The sequence below is a fragment of the Branchiostoma belcheri genome, unplaced genomic scaffold (genome assembly GCF_001625305.1).
Source record: "Branchiostoma belcheri isolate BF01 breed outbred unplaced genomic scaffold, Haploidv18h27 scaffold28, whole genome shotgun sequence".
In the NCBI taxonomy this organism is placed as follows: domain Eukaryota; kingdom Metazoa; phylum Chordata; class Leptocardii; order Amphioxiformes; family Branchiostomatidae; genus Branchiostoma; species Branchiostoma belcheri.
The window spans coordinates 2,196,084-2,214,600 of record NW_017803887.1 but is presented as its reverse complement, the minus strand read 5'-3'; the positions used below and the strand labels follow the sequence as shown (position 1 = coordinate 2,214,600).

Genomic DNA, 18,517 nt, shown 5'->3' with positions numbered 1-18,517 from the left:
TACGTATACGTTTCACCTACATGTCATTTTACATAATATAATCTGTCTTTCAAAGATATATTATGTTTTTCCCTGCCATAACTCCTACACAGATTCTGAGGTGGCGTTGGCGTATCTTTTCGTAGACGTATTTTTGATGAAGGGTAGACATCCACGTATTGATATACTCATAGGCAATTCAAACTCTACTACTAACAACAACGTTGGACCGTTCCCAGTTTCTTTTACACAAGTGTTTTTGCCGGTTTACTGTAGTGATGCTGAAAAAAGGGATGGATTTCAAAGACGTCCAGAAGTAATCTCCGTATTACAAATATAGAAATAGTACATTCTGCAATTTTGATATAATATGAAGTTATGTCAAGTTATGTTTACCCTTTTTGCAAACTGATGGCCCCCTATAACAACAATGTTGCCTGGGTTTGCTACTGTATTGCGTTGTTACAATTCCAGTAAAATAAATAATATGAAATCAAAATTTTCGTATTTCATCCAGTAGTAGGACTACACCTCACGACAGGACAGTTGATTAATTTGTTTCTCTGTGTTTTTGTACTTTGATTCCGTATGGTATGTTTTATGTGTATGATTGTTACTTTGTTTTGTTGTCTTCCTATATCGTATGGGACTTCATGTATTGATGTGGAATCACAGAAAGAGTAGCAAACAGTCTAAGCTGAAGCTTATTATATAGTAGTAAGTCAAAGTAGAGTTTGAATCGTCTATGAGTATATATGATAGTGTTTTGGTAACTGACTTCAGTCGATGAGACTCCGCTTGCCCCAGGGCTGGCCCCATGAGTTCATGTTGGGGGGTTTCCTGGCCCGCTTGTTGAGAGCGCGCGCCAGAGGCCAGGGCAGCCGGACCAGCAGCGGCCGGCGGGCGCCCGGCTGTTCCGCCAGCTGTGCTTCTTGACTTTCGGTGGACAGCGCCTCAAGAAGCGGCTCATGAGCATCTATCGCCAAGGAGTTAGAGCTTGTAACGTCTGAAGGCAAAGAAATGGGGAAGAAACCAGTTCATTGCAAATAAAAAGAACGAAATACGAAACACAGCGCTTGAGATAGATTTGATTTGAGTTGACTGATGTTTGTGCTCTGTCCTTGGTGCTGAACATGCTATCAACTTATAACACGACCAAAAAGAGCTTCACCAGTTAGTATTTCTGGGCCTTTCGGTATATGAAAAGAATCAAGAAACGATTTTAAGACTATGGAGATCATAAAGCGCTCACTGAAAAACTCTTAAGAGATCTTTCACATTTGATTTTGGACGCTCAAGTGGCCTTTTATACAAACACAGAAGAAAGAGGTTGTTTCTAGTCGGTAGGGCGTGATGCCGAGGAGTTTCCAAGAAGAAAGCTGTGACAGAAACAACAGCCGACAAGGATCTAAGACAGGCTTTCATGTGTAGACAGCTGAATGTTGCTGCACGACTACCTGAAGAACGCCCTCACTTTTCTATTGTATGACGATCGTATGTCAAGCCAGCTGCAGATTTTTGCCCCTAGCCTGTCAAATCGAACACTACTTGAGGATTTTCAATATACTTGAGGTAGGAGGTGGCTGTTCGTGCTGTGGAGACTAAACCTAACCCCAAACCTAACCCTAACGCGAACAAAAACCGTAAGTTAACCCTATCACAAGTATGAAACCCTACCCCTAAACTTTAAGCACAATTCCCCAGAGTAAAACTCTGACGGAGCAGAAATTTGGCGGGAAGCCGGGGCTCTTACCTTCACGTGGATCCCGGATGTCAATTTTGGCGGGAACTGCGCAGCTCACGACGTGCGCGTCGAGATGACTGGTCGCCATGGAGACCAATAAAACCGCCACAATCATCTGCCTGTTAGCCACCATCTGTTCAATCTAGAGCAGAAGGCATTTTGAATGTTGCTTTTTTGAAACTTACCGGAGGCTCGCATTACCTTCAGTGCATCTTTGAAGCTTGGTAGCTATGTTTCATCATAGTCAACTAAAGGGGCTAGAAAGGCTCATAGAAAGCTCTTAGAAGGTTTTTGCTCCTCTTGTATAGCTTGTCAGACAGTAATGCTGCGTACCTAAGGCCACAGCAAGTAAATTCTATGGATGGCATCCTACAAATCTTATGCGGTAGTGCGAAAAAAAACCAGGCGGGCAAAAGAGATGATTCATTCACTTTCAAAACTGTGAGGTCATAAGCCTTGACATGACATATATGAACTCAACAGGTCTTTTATTCTTGTATTCAACAGTATTATCTGTCCTATCATAAGCTTGTAACTTGTGCATATAACTCAATTAGCCAGAACAGTTCTAGCAAAACGGCTTGTCTACCTCGTCTGCATTCAGAAAAATTCCCTTAGCCTTAACCCGCAGTGGCGCTACCCTGTAGAGATCCTGGTGTGTTCCGGCGGGCACCCGGGAAATTTCGTTCTATGCAGCTGATCAGTAATGTAAAAACAAATGCCTGGTGGACTGCCGGACACATGGAGGGCAACTGACGATGTTATCACGATGAGGTTACGGTGTATTTTTGTCACCGGGCCCCGGGTCGATTTTTAACTCCCACTTCCGACCCTGATTTGATTCATTTGATTGTTTGATTTATTGAAATTGCAACAGTGCAATACACGCGGAACAGAGGCAGTTGTTGCTGGTGTTTTTTTCCCGCACATAGAAACTAATACTGGACAGACAATACTCATTTTCACTTGAGTCTAGCGGGGAAAGTCGTGTACTTTCCCAAGGGCACAAGATCGATGGCATGTCAGGACTCGAACCCTGGACCTCTTGGTTCCAAGTAGCGCACTCTGCCGCCACACGACCCCACTGTTCGGCAGTGTTCAGGAGAACATATTTGGCTATGTGTGACAGGGGCCTAGGTCCCATGTCTCAATTAGATCAGAGGTCATAAAGGAAATAAAGACACATAACCATAACAGAGAAAAGGCGCTGTCCGTCACCAGACATGCTACGCTTTTCAACCATATGGCAGAAAGAGCTTTCAATATGGTGACCGTGAAACTGAGAAAACGACTTTTTTAAATTCAGAGTGACAAACGTAACGCTGTCTTTTTTCTCTGCATTTTAACCAGAATTTTATAAATAATTTCATCAGCAGAGCTTCTCAACAGAAAAATGTACTCAACACAACACACTTATGGAAAAAGTCGGGGTGACCCGATGTGCTTATTGAAAAGCACGAGCAGTGACGCAGCAAAAATGCACTACATGAAAAAGCATCACGTTTCGCTTCATTAGAAGATACCTACGTTACCTCAAAGCATCTGACTGGTGTTTTTGCCCTGCCCTTGGTGCTGAACATATCATCAGCTTACAACGCAGCTCAAAGACGAGCCTGGTAGCTGGTATTACTGTCATTCAGCGTAACGCTGGGGCTGGTTTTGTTTTATCTAACATTCTGCTACACCTGAACGCTGCATAAAAACCCTACATGTATTGTCTAATTACAGGTTGCGTTTTTCTCATCTCTTAGAAAGAAGCTAATCTCCAACAGATCTTTTGGTGGCTGCAAAGACAGTATCAAATTGGCCAGGCTGTATCCACTTGCTGGGCAGTTGCCATTTGCCACCCGAAAAGCTGGCGTAAAAATGACACCAGTACTAGAAAGAAAATCCGATTAAAACACCTAAACACGCGTCAAAAATATGCCAAAGTTAAGTCTAAACGTCCGCTTAGAAGAAGCCTGTTCGCAAATTTGATAACAAGGGTATCATTGTACAACACAACAGCTCCCAGGAAAAATTAATTTTAAGCGCTTCGATTCTGTTTTCACGTTACCTCCTCTTGCACACGACTATTAAAACACGCCTTCCTTCAAATAAAAATTAAGTATACAACCTACATAGTACGAAAATGAACATTCCTTACCGTAGTACGTTATGCTGACTCTGAAGAAGCGGAGACACCGAAGTGCGCTCAGGGAGCCGACCAGCAGGCGAGTGAAGTCCTGCCCAGACCAGCATTCGCCTAAAAGCCTCGGATAGGGGCTTTTACAATGACTGTTTCGTACGTTTGTAGTTTCTCCATTCTGCAGCAGGGCCGTGGATAAGGTTACCCGCCGTGACGAAGGTCCTTTTGTCCGCCGGACGATGTTTTCCGCCTAGCGCCCAAAACATGCGTCCGTCCGCCGACTTGCGTAGTTAACCAATTAGCCTCTTCGTTAGGGTGCATTGTGCGGGCTCCCCGCTTCCTCCCCTCACCGGCAAGCCGCTGCCACAAGATAAACACAGTCCAAAGCCAGATTTATTTTTGGCGGGACTGTCGGTGACAGCGGGTCTAATTAGTGACGACCACAAAGTCCCGTGTCGCCTGTCCCTTGATGTTTTCAACAGAAGGGTGGTCCATTCGGCTGAGAGACGCTCCCGGCTAAGAAACTTCCGTCTATTAGCTCTGTAACTATACCGCCAACTCTCGTGATTCCGCTGGGTACCCTAACACAGGCACATCGTGGAAAAAAGAAACTAAAAGCGAAGTTCTGTTGCAGTACCGAGGAAAGCGGCCAGGGGGCTCGTAACTGACCTTGACCTTTTCGTCCCAACACCTAGTCACATACCAAATATCATTACAACCCAGTTACATATACGGAGACACACACATAGACAGTGCAGACCCAAACAGTTTTTTTCATGGAGGCAAAATGGTCTTACATCTCTCTACACTTACACAATTACTAACAAATGAAGCCGAAAGTGCTAGTGCATATGAAATATTTCTATGTGTATTTGTATATTTGTAAACGTATGGCCTGCTATTCAATAGTCCCATGGGGAGGGGGGGGGGCAAAATGTAGAGTAAAGCCCCTGTGTAGCCGAATATGGTATCATGAACATTGCCGAACTCCCCCCAACCATGGTTGGGAGTAGTTCGGGAGCAATGTCGGCTGTGGTTGGCTGGTGGTCGGGGAGGTCGGCTAATTGCGCAGGTACCAAAGACACGGGAACAAAAAAACAACGGATTTTAACATCTACATTCTATGAGATAAATTGTCCAAAACTACATTGTGGGGTTTTAACTTCTTCTATGTAAGCCGCAAAAGACATAATGCCCCACCCTCTTCCAAGATTTGTGGGTTTTGAGTAGTTGTAAGAAAGCTATTTTTCATTTGATCTTCACCGTTAATGTAGCGGTAGGTTTGGTTCTTTGCAGGTTTTGCCAATTACAGTTCGTGCCCATTCGTGACTGGGCTGAAGTTCCATAGTTAATGGAAGATGCTACGTGCCGCATAAACTAATGTACGGGTATGACGCATAAACTAATGTACGGGTATGACGCAAGGGGTTCGCTTTTAAGCTGGGCACAACAAATATCTAAGGCCACACCGCCTTAGTTTTATCGATGACATCCGCGCGCGCATGGATTTTCGCCTGTTCTCAAGAAAAAAAAAGATCACGTCCTCCGAGGCTCTAGGCCTGGGTAGTCCATATGGTAGTTAGTGACAATACAGAGAATCAACAGAGAATTGGTAGCTAAGCCGCTACTTCACCGGGTGCTTAAGGTACAACTCCGAACCATCATACCGTGTCGTCCATGAACAACACTTTCACGTAAGGCTCACATGAGTTAAAAATGTAAGAACGTGTATCAAGTTTGCTCTTGAGTCTAAGACATTGTTGTGAGACTACTTGAAACACGAATGTCGAGTTTTCGCCTGTTCCCTTCGCCGCTTTGGTTCGCAGGACCTTCACCTTAGACCCAATGTCAAACAGGCGTACGGTGTCCAGTAATAGCGCCCCTGCCTCTGGAACAAGAGGTTTGGAGTTCGAATCCCAGCTGTTGTCGCTCACCCGACAGGCACGCTACTGGAAAGGGTCGCAGTTCTTGGGACAAAACGTTAAGCTGTGGTCTACTGTTCACTGTACTTGTCAAAAAGAGCTAAGGGAATTTCCACGGTATAATGAATCTGTAAATACTGTACATAGAATCTGTCTTCTTTGTCACGACCAGTGGGAGATTAGCTCTTCGGTGAACTAAAACTGGTTCGAGATCACTTTTCTTTCTTTCAAGAAAGAGCAATGCAGAGCATAAGTCAGGAAAATATTATATAAGACAGCAAGATTACATTCCCGATGGAGAATAGTACGTGTACAAACGTGTATGTGGAACTATAAACAAGGTATAGCGTCGCTTCTAAATATCGCTCTGTACAACTTTTTTTCAGTCTTTGTTTTTCTTTGTAAGAGTTGTAAACACCTGAAGGTGCGACTGGATTTGGTTTTGTAATCATGCGTGTAAGAAATAACATCAATCTCTGCCCAGACGATGTAAGACGAGAGGTTAGAACAAGCCTCCTTCCCGCCACGATGAACGGCTGAGAACTCCTGAGACAACACCCTTGTCTTAAGAGTGCGTGGGGTCGAAGGTCAAGACGTCTTGGAGTGGGCGTCTCCATGGTAACGCGGAGGGGTAAGACGACGTGAAGTGTGGGGCTTGATGGGTCGTCAGGGCGAACAAGCCGGCTTAGAGACGTTATGTTTGTAACAACTTGGAGCGAGGAAACAAAAACACAAGGAGAATACATCAAGTCATTTCGGTAAGCAAGGCTGCCTTAGGTGAGTTGTTTCTTACGTTCACTTCTTTTCTCTTTCTTCAGTACATTGTTTCAGTAAATATCGATCTGCAATGTAAAGAGGGACTTCAGTAGCTCACTAAATACAAATCCGGAGACCGGAAGTTAGTTTAGTAACATTTTTGAGAAAGAGAAAGAAAACATTGGATGAGAACAACTCATCCAGGACCTCGGGAGGTCTTGTGTACGTGAGTTATTTGTTACGTTCTCTATTTTGCTCTTCCTTTAGCAGATTCTTTTATTGAACAGATCGATTTTCAATGTGTGAAGGGGAGGGGTAGGAAAAGGCGGTGTACCGGAAGTTATTTTAGTACTTGTAACAAAAATAACATTAGCTGGTAGCTTTGGAGTCATTTGGGGACATCACGTCTAGGTGGGTCGTTTACAAACAATATTACTTAATTCTGTCAGTAGCCCTTTCCAGTATCCTGAAGTTAAAAGATCGATTTTGCTATGTGTACAGAAGAAAATGTCAACAACCTGGGTTTTAATGTTACTGAATAATTATCAAACTGTATTTTAGGTGAAGCTGTCAAAATGATGCGTAAAATATCAAATTACTTTTAGTAGCTATTCTCATGTGAACGATATATGGCTGTAGCTACGTACACTCTTTTGCTTCGCAACGTTTTTTCTAAAAGTAAAAGGAATAGCAATCGATACAGGGTCAAGAAGTTCGCTTAGTATCTGTTATTTTTAGAAGAGCTTGGTTTGAGAATAGGAAACAAGGGGAGGGGGTCAAGTTATTTCTAGGAAAGTAAAACTAATGTCTGTATTCAGGTATTTCCTAACACCCGAAAAATGATGATTCAAGAGTTGGGTAGAAGGTAAATGGGCCTAGGGCGGATTTATCTTGTGACTGGTTTATTAAAAACGTTCATGTACAAACATCAGCATTCCAGACATAGCTGTCATTTCTAGATGAATAATTTTTCTCTAACTAATTATAAGTAGCCTTGATGCCAGCCTTTTCGGCTTTAGTACTATGCTATCTCATTTTGCAAGTAAACGGCCGAGGAAGAGTACCAAAGCTATTAAAAAGACTGGCTACCAGGCTAAGACCGTCACCCTAAACGACTCGTGTTTTTTTTTCAGTATCAGCTGTCAGAGGAAACATGACCGCCAGTGCTAACAGGCCGGTGACTGTGGGTAGGTATCCTTCAGGCTTTCAGAGATGGTACGGTTCCCCTACTACCAACACATGTGTACATGTACATGTAAAGAGACAGTTCTCACAAGTAAGAAACATAGATGGCACAGTTCCCCCAAATAAGCCACTTTGGGTCCCCAGCAGTACTGATTAATAAAATGGCAAAATATTAGACCTGCTGTGAAAGTTGGAGCACATTGAAATGATATTTTGTATCGATTATGAATGTTTCGTGGTCTTCTTGTTTGGAAGTATACAGTTTTGAAGCTCTATGATCAAGGATTTTGTAATATTAGCGGCTTTATTTGAAACTGCAGTTGTGTTTTTATGGGTGAGTTTGGTAATAGTTTTGTTAATTCGATTAATTGATTGATTGGTTGATTAATTGACTGATTGATTGATTGATTGATTGATTGATTAATCGATTGATTGATTCGTTGATTGGCAGGTGGAAAAGGAGACAACTTCCGCCAACTGCAGTTGTGTTTTTTTCATTGGTAATTTTGGTGATATTTTTGTTATTTTGATTAATTGGTTGATTAATTAACAGGTGGGAAGAGAGACAACCTCCGTGTGGTTGTGCGCATGCGTGGTCCGCATGCGCAGAAGACAGAAACATCCACAGAACACGAGAAGGTCACAGTTCACGACAACAGGACGACCATCGGTGTCGTCAGACCCAGCAAGGAGACCATAGACGTCCCCGAGGAAAAATCCTCAAGGGAAAAACTTTACTCCTTTGACAAAGCAAGTAGTCCTTTTTCTATGAAGAAATTGTGTAGTTTGCTCGTTAAAATGTTCAGAAAAAAATCTGCAAGAATAACTAAGAATAAGATCGGTGGCATGTCAGGACTCGAGGTCCCTGGTTCGAGTCCTGACATGCCACCGATCTTGTGCCCTTGGGAAAGGCACTTTGCACGACTTTCCTCACTTAAGTGAAAATGAGTGTTGCCCTGTCCAGTATTGGTCCTCTGCGTTGGTGGCGGCATAAAATAAGTTGATAGAAAAAGCTTGCCGTCACCATGTCTAGTCATGGAAAATTCGTTCAAGGAAAATTTTTACGTCTTCGACTGAGCAACTTGTCTTCTTTGATATTATTATTATTATTAACTATTGCAATTAAGCAACTTTATTGGCTCTTTGGTAGGGATGAAGTCTGCTACCTTTGATAGCGTTGTTTCTCCTATTTCCTGTCATTGAATTACTTACTAATAGTCACTAGTATTAGGTGCTAGCTAGTTGGAAAGCTAAAAGGCAGTGGAAGGAGAGGGATGGGTTCCACCTTCCAATACCGTGTCCTAGACATAGTGTGGATCAATAACCCTTTACGGGCTCAAAAAGGCTATGTATGAGACTACCTTTGAAATTACTTTTTACCTACCCATTATTCAATGTAATGTTTTTTTTATTCTCCAGGTACTTCTAGAGGACAGTAGTCAGCAGGACGTGTATGACGCCACAGGTGCCGACCTGGTCGGAAAAGTGTTCCAGGGGGTCAACGGCTGCGTGCTCTGCTATGGTAAGCAGGGGTTTAGAACAATGGTGTTAAACTTCAAGGACATGGCTACATTACTCGTACGATCATCGTACGATCGTAAGCTTGGGGCATTCTTGAGATAGTCGCGCCTGTATCGTACGAAATTCAGCTGCCTTGTCATCGAAAAAGTGGTTACTCTCTATTTAGAGAGCCTCGTGGGCGGTTGGTTCTGTGGCAGCCTGTTTGAGTAGCCTCCTGTGCAGGCTCCGGAGCGGGTGGGGATTTTGATACAGCGTTTTGAAGAGTTTTTAACGCGAACGCGTTATTTTAATAGCCGGCGGTAGCTGGCTATATTACACCGAACGACTTGTTCATGTTACACCTAACCCTTGAACACCGGTACCTAACTCTAAACATTATCTGTAGAACCTACAATAGGGTAGTGCGATGCGCCGTAATAGTGCAAAAGTAGAATTTTGTTGCTCAGTTACAAGTCTCAGTCTGCTATCATATGTGTCAAAATCATATGTCTCCCTCTCTCAGGCCACACGAGTTCGGGTAAGACCTACACGCTCCTGGGTCCGGAGCAGGCGGCGCGCAGTAAGACGGACCCGGCGGTGTCAGAGGGCCTGGTGCCCCGCACGCTGGTGCACATGTTCGCCGTGAAGGAACGGTTAGAACAGGCGGACCCCAGCCGCACGGTGGACATACACATGCTGGTGTATGAGGTCTACATGGAGAAGGTAAGATGTCTCAAAGTTTGTTCGTTTTGTTTGCTTTGCTTGTCTGTCTGTCTGTCTGTCTGTTTGTTTGTTTGTTTTGTTTGTTTGTGAGAGGATGAAGCAGTCCAAGCCAAACAGAAATGCGGAAATCCATATACTAGTGCTCGAGGTGCGCACGGGAACGGGGAATGTGAGAAGGTCTTTGAGCTATCTGTCTGTCTGTCCGTCCGCCTCTTTCTGTCTGCCTGTCCGTCTGTCTCTGTCTGTCTGCATAAGTATGTGTGCTGTGTTTGTGTGAGAATGTGTGTAAGACAGTGGGGCAGCAGAAAGACGGAACCCTTACAAAACTTCAATGGATTCTTTATGATTATCGATTACACTCCTTGATTATGAGCTATCCAAAGTCTTCTTTTTATTTTTTGGCGACGCCTGAAAAGATTGACATAACAGACTTAACAGCTTCTCATGATGTCATCCCTGAGACCAGACGGTAAGGACATTTACAACCAAATTCAATTTCCTGCTATGTTCTATTTTTCCAGGTATACGATCTGTTTAGTGCTAACACAGGTAAGAGTCTGGACATCCGGGGTCCTGACAAGAGAGGGTCGTTCTACCCACACGGCATCACTAACCACTACGTGGTGCGCGCCGAGGCCGCCATGACAGTTTTACGGGCAGCCGCAAGGTCAGCACCCAACATTTATCATTTCAACACTTTAAACGTCAATTTTTTTTCATAAAAAGTTTGAAATTTAGGTTAATTTGTGTCTTTTTCTGGAAACCCCGACAAGGGGCTTGAAAAATTATAGGCCACTATGATAATTCTACACATGGCATTTAAGATAGTTCAAGGTTACAAAGTTTTTTTTTTCAAATTTCTAGGGCAAGATGTTGAAGGCCGTTAGCATTAGATATTCTGCTAGTTGCCACAAGGTCGTTACAAATGTCTTCTTGCAAATCAGTCAAGGGTAAAATTCTAAAGCCATAACTTTAACATTTTGTTATTGAATGTGTAATACAGCTTCAAAATTTCTTCATTTATAGATACGGACCACAGCAAATTTGACAAATAAAGAAGCTCATGGCGTCGCCATTTTGTTTCTTTTTAAGGTCACGTCGCGAGCAGAGGACGAAGCGGAACCAGCGCAGCTCTCGTTCCCACATGATCATCCAGATGGACGTCATTCAGACCAAAACCGTCCAATGGGAGGCCTCGAAACAACCGCTGGTCAGACAGGACAGAGCAGGTATTCGATTGAAGTAAAGCTGCCAAAAAAAAAATGCTAAAAACATCGAGTAATGTTGTAAGTTTTCATGCCATGTCCTAAATTATTACCTCCGGGTAGGGATGTACATCCCGAGCGCGGAGGTTTTGTGAGGGAAGACGAAAATTGCGTTCGCACCCGTTTCTCGCGTTTGGGTGGACGGATATGTCTGGGAGTTGGTATACGTGTTGCTGTTGGGCTGTAGATGGTGCACGTTGTTTTGGTTTTTTAGTATGTGTGTTTTAGTGCGTCAAAATGATGCGTTTAGACCGCCGATGGACACCCCTTTCAGTGTGAAAGTGGACCTCAGCTTTTGACCTTTGCATGTATAAGGACGATTGAGGTCGCGACCACTGATCTGACCTTTCACACAGAGGGGTGTCAGCATTGTCGATAAATTCTTTCTTTGAAACTGTTCAGATGTGAACCACATGTGCCGTCAATCAACGTCTCATTATCGTGCCCGTGCCGGAAACGCCGGCAGGCCGGCCGTGTCTGAAACAGGGCTGCTATTCACACTGATATCTAAACAAACACATGGCGGCACGACCTGAATATATCACCGCCACTTGTGCTAACCGTGGCAAATATGTCGCTGTTCTTAGCTGCCTGCCGCGGTTTGGTACCGGTTAAATCTAACAGGAATCAATGAAACCTTGCTGATAAGATTGCGATTTGTTTTCGAAAATATTATTTTGTCTCGTGTTTGTAACGTTCGCTCAAAATGAGGTTCTAAGTTTTAACCGTAACATGAAAGATATGAACACGCTTCTGTGCATGTTTTGATGGGGTTTTTTTACGTGATTTGAACTAGTGTGGGATAAGTGGGGAGGGATGGCAGCCGCGGGGGAAGCGTAGCGGCTTGATACATTTTCGAGAGCAAGTTCCGTTCCGCGCACTGGAGTTGATCGCTGGTCGCTGAGGGTCGGGCAGCCAGATTCGCCACGGGATGCCCCCTGTCCTTTCTATTTTTGGGCTCCAGTCGGCTAGGGGGGATTAGTGATTTCACAGATCATTTAGCCACTTACAAACATTTCGAAACTTTTCGAAAAACTAAAACTGAAACTGTTTTTTATTCACATTGATTGGCAGCCAATATTCATTGCTTGGCTGAATTGCACAAGTGATTACATGTTAAAATAGCTTGAAAAGAGATACACATTAAAAAGCACAACATTGACGATTAAAATTAAATAGATTTAAAATTTTGTAGCTCAGGTCCATTAACAGAGGCGGACTATTTACAAATCTTGATTGCTGAGGCTTATTGCCTGAAACAGAAAAGGTTTCCTCAGTCTTTCAGTTCTGAACTTCGGAACGGAGATGTGGTTTCCATTTCTCAGGGACCGCCGTGTGCTCTGGTGTCTGTCGCAGGGCATCAAAGAATGCAAAGTGTGGCTGACATGCCGCATTTGCTTGAGCAGAGTTTTTGCTGCAGTTTCCCGTCTGTCCTGGAGGGTGGAGAAGGGAGTTGTTTGAGTACTGTTGCCGTAGGATTCTCGCCGCCCTTCTCTGTACAGCCTCAAGAGTGTTGTTCTGTTTTGTGTTACAGCCCACGTACACGACATTTGCATACTCTAACACAGGTCGTATCAGAGTCGTATACACAGTTTCCAGGTCCTCTGGTGGCATCCCGCCCTTCTTGAGCATGCGGAGAAAGTGAAGACGGGTTGAGCCTTTCTTTGCCATGTGTAAGATTTGGCTGTCCCACCCAAGCTAAGGCTGCGGTGACGTTTGAAGCCCAGATACGTGGCACATTCAACAACCGGGACTTCTTTGCCTCCAAGTGTGAGGGGAGGTGGAACAGGTGGAGTTTTTGAAAAGCACAGTCTCAACTCATAGGACTTATCCCCGTTCATAATCATATTGTTCTTGTTCGCACAGGTGTCAAGTTGCGTAGCTTCCTCTTGCATAGTTGTGTCACGTGGTATTCGCGTGAACACACACACACCCAGACACCATTCACTAATTTAAAGAACAGTCCCAACATGCACCCAACATTCTGCAACATACATTACAATACCCGGAGGTACAAAATCTACGATTTTCCTTGTTATTAAGTTGCAAACTGCAATTATATTATGTAAAAAAAGAATCAAATTCAATACAGAGACGAGAGGAATGAAGACTCGGTCACGTTTGGGACCACATCATTGCAACAACGACGCCTTGCGGCAAGGAGTAGCAATGTCCATCCATTCCCTGAGAAAGTAGCCTATACATTAGTAACTACATCACGCTTCTACTAGTCTTAGCAGCCCTTCTACTGGTACATGGACAGGCCCCTAGATCAATCAACCACTAGCATTAAAGGATGGTGTTTCACAGAGGAAGGTGGCTTAGAGGTTCTGCACTAAGAGCCCCATTTTCTTAATCTTCAATACATTTTCTATAATCTCTTTCACAGCCAGCCTGTTCATGGTAGACCTTGCCGGTAGTGAGACCGAGGATGACGCCGCCTTGTCGGACCTCACCCGCGCGGAAGGCCGCAAAATCCGCCTCAGCCTGTACACCCTCAAACGCGTCGTCGCCGCGCTGTCGGACAGAAAGAGAGGAAAGCACGTCCCTTACAGGTTTGGTTTCCCCTTTTTTTTAACCGAAGAAAGGAACTCAATATGAACTTTTCATGCAGTCTCGTGCGGCCTTCATCAGATGTATGATGCCGCCGCGCTGACTTTCCGGAAGCCGGAAGTGTGATGACGTCAGGGGCGCAATGGAAGTGACGTGGATAATACGTCTGTTGAAGGTGAATAACATCGACTGAAGATTCATGATGAGTTCCTTTCTTGTGATGGAACAAAGCTTAAACTTTACATGCAGCTATGTCGGTTCTAGAAATACAGACAGGCTTTCACTAGCTCGAATCTCTTTTAATAAAAAAGAAATATAGATACCTTTTTTGTTATTTCATTCCGTTTATTGCAGGATTCATATTTCATCTTTGGTTCTAATTTACTTACTTTTTGTGAGTCAACCATCGCCAGCTGAGTCTGTTTGTACTCACACGAGTAATTGCATGCGTCATTTCCAATAAATATAAATGGAAATAATATTCTTCTTGGATCCCTACAGAACTGCATGCATAGGAATATGCATATGAATTATAATATTATAAACATATGTGAATTTTCGTCTACTTGTATAGGGAAAGTGTTCTGACGAAGTTGTTAAAACATTGCCTGGACGGGACGTCACAAACGGTCATCGTAGCGACCTGTGACCGGAACAGCGGCAGTGTACTAGAGAACATGTCAACCCTGAACTTCGCACAGTCCTGCAAGAAGGTATTTAAGATGCACTGTATTGAGTTGTATTAAAATACTGCATTGCATATTGTTATGTGATTCTGCTAGCCTCTACCAGGCACCGCGGATCGCTGGAAAAAATAGTAGAAATTGGCCGAAATAAAGGGATAGTATACCAGAGAAGATCCAGGGCCATAGAAGCTCCAATTTGCAAATTGGAGCTTCTAAACATTTTTAAAAAATGTTTTGTTCATAAAAATCCGGTTTGGTAATGTGACCTGAGCATTATGAAGGCGTAGTGCAACCCGACGCTGTGATTAGAAAAAAACAACACATTACTAACCACTACGCCACACACCCATTGCAGGTATCCATCAGTCCGAAGGCGAACCGGAACGAGCTGTCTGAACTGCTGGAGAGAACTATCCGAGAGAGAAACGCCTGGAGGAGGCTGGCGGAGGGACAGGGAGACGCGCTCAAGCTGAAGGACTGTCTGCTCAAGGACATCCTGCCGTATCTTGAAGAAGAGGCGAAAGCTAAAGGAGACGGAGAAGGTGGAGGTAGGTGTCTTGTGTTTACCTGATTCCTTATTTAATGCATTCATGAATAATTTCACCATGTTTGGTGAACGATTGAATAGCAAATTTGATCAAAAGCACGTTTTATTTAACTAGAACCGTCGTTGCGATGACCGTCTGTCATTTTTATCAGGGCAAGGTAATGACTAGTCAATTGTACACTAGTGAATCTAGCTATTACTGCTCTCAAAAGTGAAGTAATTGTGACAATTGCCGTGAAATGAAGGTGACAGAGATGAAATTATTCACAGTTGATCCCTAATTGTTTCCTAAGATGTTTGCAGATGTCAAGGGGAAGCCTTAATGCTCCAGGACAGTTGCTATACTATCGTATCTTGAGCAAGACGACGCTAAAGCTGAAAAGCGGCTACATATTGCCGTATTTGCTTCCTTACTTTTCCCTGACATATTCTGTTGAATGCAGCATGTAGCTTGAAAGAAAATTGGTTCACCTCTTCCTTTTTTTTTAGCAAGAGAAGCTGTTTTCATCCAGCGGATCCAAGCGGCGCTAGGGGGCCTTACCGACCAGTCTGAAGAGTCCGAACTGCAGACAATAGGAGACGACAGGTGCGTCAGTTACAGCGTGTTAACTTAAAATATTCAGGCGATATGATTTTTTTCTTCATTTCGGGGTTTTTGCCCAGATTGAATCCACTCACTTGCAACTCTCGTCTGTCTTAATGTTTTTTATTGTACTTTGAACAGATCTGAATTCGTGCCTGAATCTGAACTGGATCACAAACTGCCCAGAGAGGTTAGTAAGTTCCCCATCCTGTTTCTTCACGCAAGTGCTTTAAGGCATGTTTATAGACGGCGCAGTGCAGTCTTAACGTGTTTCAAAATCGAAGAAGACAATATACTGTGATAACTGCACAAACCAAATACAACACGTAACGTTAATCATAATTGTGAGTCAGCCTTTGAAATTCTCATTCTCCTCGCAGGAAATGCAGAAGATGTTGCGAGCTGTGACTGAACCCATCATGCACAAACAATACTCCGACAGAAGACTTTCGCAGGTAAACAAAAATGCCTAGCTTATAGTAGTCAATAGATCTGTGGTACCGGAACATTATGGTTGACAAGTTATGTTCTTTTGAGTTTAACCCAGTTAGCATGGATGAGGTCCTTGGATTATTACTTAACATACCCATGTCTACAACATGTGGGATTGACCAGCTAGAGAACAAGTTAGTTAGATTGGCTGCACCTTATATTGCTGCACCTGTTAGACACATCTGTAATCTGTCACTGATGGAATGCCATTTCCCAGCTCAATGGAAGACGGCAAAGGTTTGCCCTTTACCAAAGAACGCCAGACTTCCATTGACAGGGAGCAATAGCAGACCCATCAGTCTTGCTTCCAGCCTTGAGCAAGGTATTGGAAAAGATTGTGCATAATCAAGTCTGGCACTATGTTACTGTGAACAACATCATTACACCCCACCAACACGCCTATCGCCCAAATCATTCCACAACCTCTGCTCTACTTAGAATGTCGGATGATTGGCTTAATGCTTTTGACAGAGGCGAGTTGGTGGGTGCAGTGTTTGTTGATTTCAGCGCCGCATTTGACCTAGTCGACCACGATATTCTGTTAGCTAAGCTTAGATCATATGGCTTCTCATCCAATGCCATGTCTTGGATGAGGAGTTATTTTGAGGCCAGATCACAAGTTGTTTACATCAACGGTCACTTCTCTGAACCCTCCTTACTTCAGTGTGGTGTCCCTCAGGGAAGCTGTTTTAGGCCCACTCATCTTCACACTGTTTACGAATGACCTACCTTCGTCGGTGTTAAACAGCACACCTGAAATGTACGCTGACGATACATCTATTTACAAAGCTGGTAGGACTGTTAGTGACATCAATACTGGTTTGCAATCTGACCTTGTACGTTTATCAGACTGGGTTTGCATGAATAAGTTAGTGTTGAATATTCTTAAAACTAAATGCATGCTTTTCGGAACCCCACGTAGGCTCGCTAGTTTGCCTGATAATTCACTAGATCTTGCAATCGGTACTGAGAGGGTACAGGAAGTGAGGGAGACAGTTTTGTTGGGTCTACACATGGATAGGTCTCTCACATGGAACTCACATGTTACTCACATTGCGTTAAGACAATCAAGAAACATTGCCCTATTGAGAAGGCATATGTGGGCGATGCCTTTTGCAGTTTGCAAGGTTGTTGTTTGTGCACTGGTTCTGTCAGTTGTGCAGTACTGCGCACCTGTCTTAGCTAACATGTCAGACTCCAACATGCGCAAACTGCAAGTAGTGCAGAATAGGGCATGTAGACTGTTACTGAAATGTACTCCTGATACTCCTACCAGGCTGATGCATCTACAGAAATGTACTCCTGATACTCCTACCAGGCTGATGCATCTAGATCTTGGTTGGCCGACTGTGAGAGAGAGATTCTTGAAAAGCACTTTGGTCATGTTCTTTAAGATCCTCACGAGTCACGAACCACAAAATATTTACAACTCCCTTTTGCCTGTTCATGCATCTCACAGTCATAATACCAGATCTTCCGCACATAACTTTAGATTACCAATACCTAAGTCCAACAGCAGAAAACGCTCATTCCTGTATCGTGCAGTCGTGCTCTGGAACGATCTACCATCTGACGTTAAGACACTGTGCGATGTTATCAGTTTTAAGAAAGCCGTTTCAAACAGTAGTAGTGTCACCTGATCCTTGACCCTTGCTCGCCACTTTTAAATTGTTTATATCTATGTGTATTTATTGTTAATGTGGTGTACATGTATGTATGTATGTATTTTTAAATGTTTCCACTATGTTGTAATTGCTATAATGTTTGAGCCTTGGAAGATTAGCCCTTCGGGGCTAAAAGGTTTCGAAATAAATAAATAAATAAATAAAGATCTGTCTGATCTTTCGTACTACACACACACACACACACACACACACACACACACACACACACACACACACACACACACACACACACACACACACACACGAAGGATACTTCCGGTGATAATGAATGAATAAATGAAATACCTTTATTGCACATTTCTGCCACACTTGGCTAAGTACAGGTTACAACAGATGAATGGACACGGTTAACAGATACAAAAATTACCATATTCGTTTCCTGACACTACAGAAAACGTTCACGCTGAGTCGCGGGGAGGACAGCGGTGAGGAGGAGCCACAGGCGGCGGGGGACGGAGGTGCAGCCGCGGAACCTGCAAGGTAGGCTTGGGCCGGGAAGCGGGGCTATAAAATGCGTTTAAAGAGATAGGGCCACACCAAGTTAATTTTATGGATGACGTCCGCGCGCGCATTGATTTTGGCCTGTTCCTAGAAAAAAAAAGAAATTCTGCTTCCTGTAACTATGACCAAAGATTCATGACAGTGCCGCAAATCGTCAGATTGACGTGAAACCCGTAACGCGAAAACAGGACAGGACGACAACTGCTGTTCCACCTGACTTATTGCTGTTTTGATGATGAATAAAAGACTTCTTGCTTGTTACACTGTG

The 18,517-nt window shown here is 43.6% G+C and overlaps 2 protein-coding genes across 2 annotated transcripts; one reads left to right on the top strand and one right to left on the bottom strand.

The window, feature by feature from the left end:
* Positions 1-704: 704 nt before the first annotated feature.
* LOC109472562 lies at positions 705-1,856 on the bottom strand. Its single transcript, XM_019772346.1, has 2 exons — positions 1,733-1,856; positions 705-985 (listed from the first exon to the last, which is right to left on the bottom strand). The coding sequence occupies exons 1-2, from the start codon at positions 1,854-1,856 to the stop codon at positions 759-761; spliced, it is 351 nt and encodes a 116-aa protein (XP_019627905.1). The 3' UTR covers positions 705-758.
* A 6,436-nt stretch (positions 1,857-8,292) lies between these two features.
* On the top strand, positions 8,293-18,232 carry LOC109472561 (kinesin-like protein 3). Its single transcript, XM_019772345.1, has 12 exons — positions 8,293-8,464; positions 9,134-9,236; positions 9,738-9,937; positions 10,459-10,604; positions 11,030-11,166; positions 13,592-13,757; positions 14,330-14,468; positions 14,797-14,989; positions 15,478-15,574; positions 15,713-15,761; positions 15,952-16,026; positions 18,140-18,232. The coding sequence occupies exons 1-12, from the start codon at positions 8,303-8,305 to the stop codon at positions 18,230-18,232; spliced, it is 1,560 nt and encodes a 519-aa protein (XP_019627904.1). The 5' UTR covers positions 8,293-8,302.
* The last annotated feature ends 285 nt before the right edge of the window (positions 18,233-18,517 follow it).

Excerpts from the sequence above, each read along its gene's own strand:
- LOC109472562 (XM_019772346.1), bottom strand. The coding sequence starts at position 1,856 with ATGGTGGCTAACAGGCAGATGATTGTGGCGGTTTTATTGGTCTCCATG. Across the intron at positions 986-1,732 it reads CATCCGGGATCCACGTGAAG|ACGTTACAAGCTCTAACTCC; the intron begins GTAAGAGCCCCG and ends CTTTGCCTTCAG.
- LOC109472561 (XM_019772345.1), top strand. The coding sequence starts at position 8,303 with ATGCGTGGTCCGCATGCGCAGAAGACAGAAACATCCACAGAACACGAG. Across the intron at positions 8,465-9,133 it reads AACTTTACTCCTTTGACAAA|GTACTTCTAGAGGACAGTAG; the intron begins GCAAGTAGTCCT and ends TTTATTCTCCAG. Across the intron at positions 16,027-18,139 it reads CCGACAGAAGACTTTCGCAG|AAAACGTTCACGCTGAGTCG; the intron begins GTAAACAAAAAT and ends CTGACACTACAG.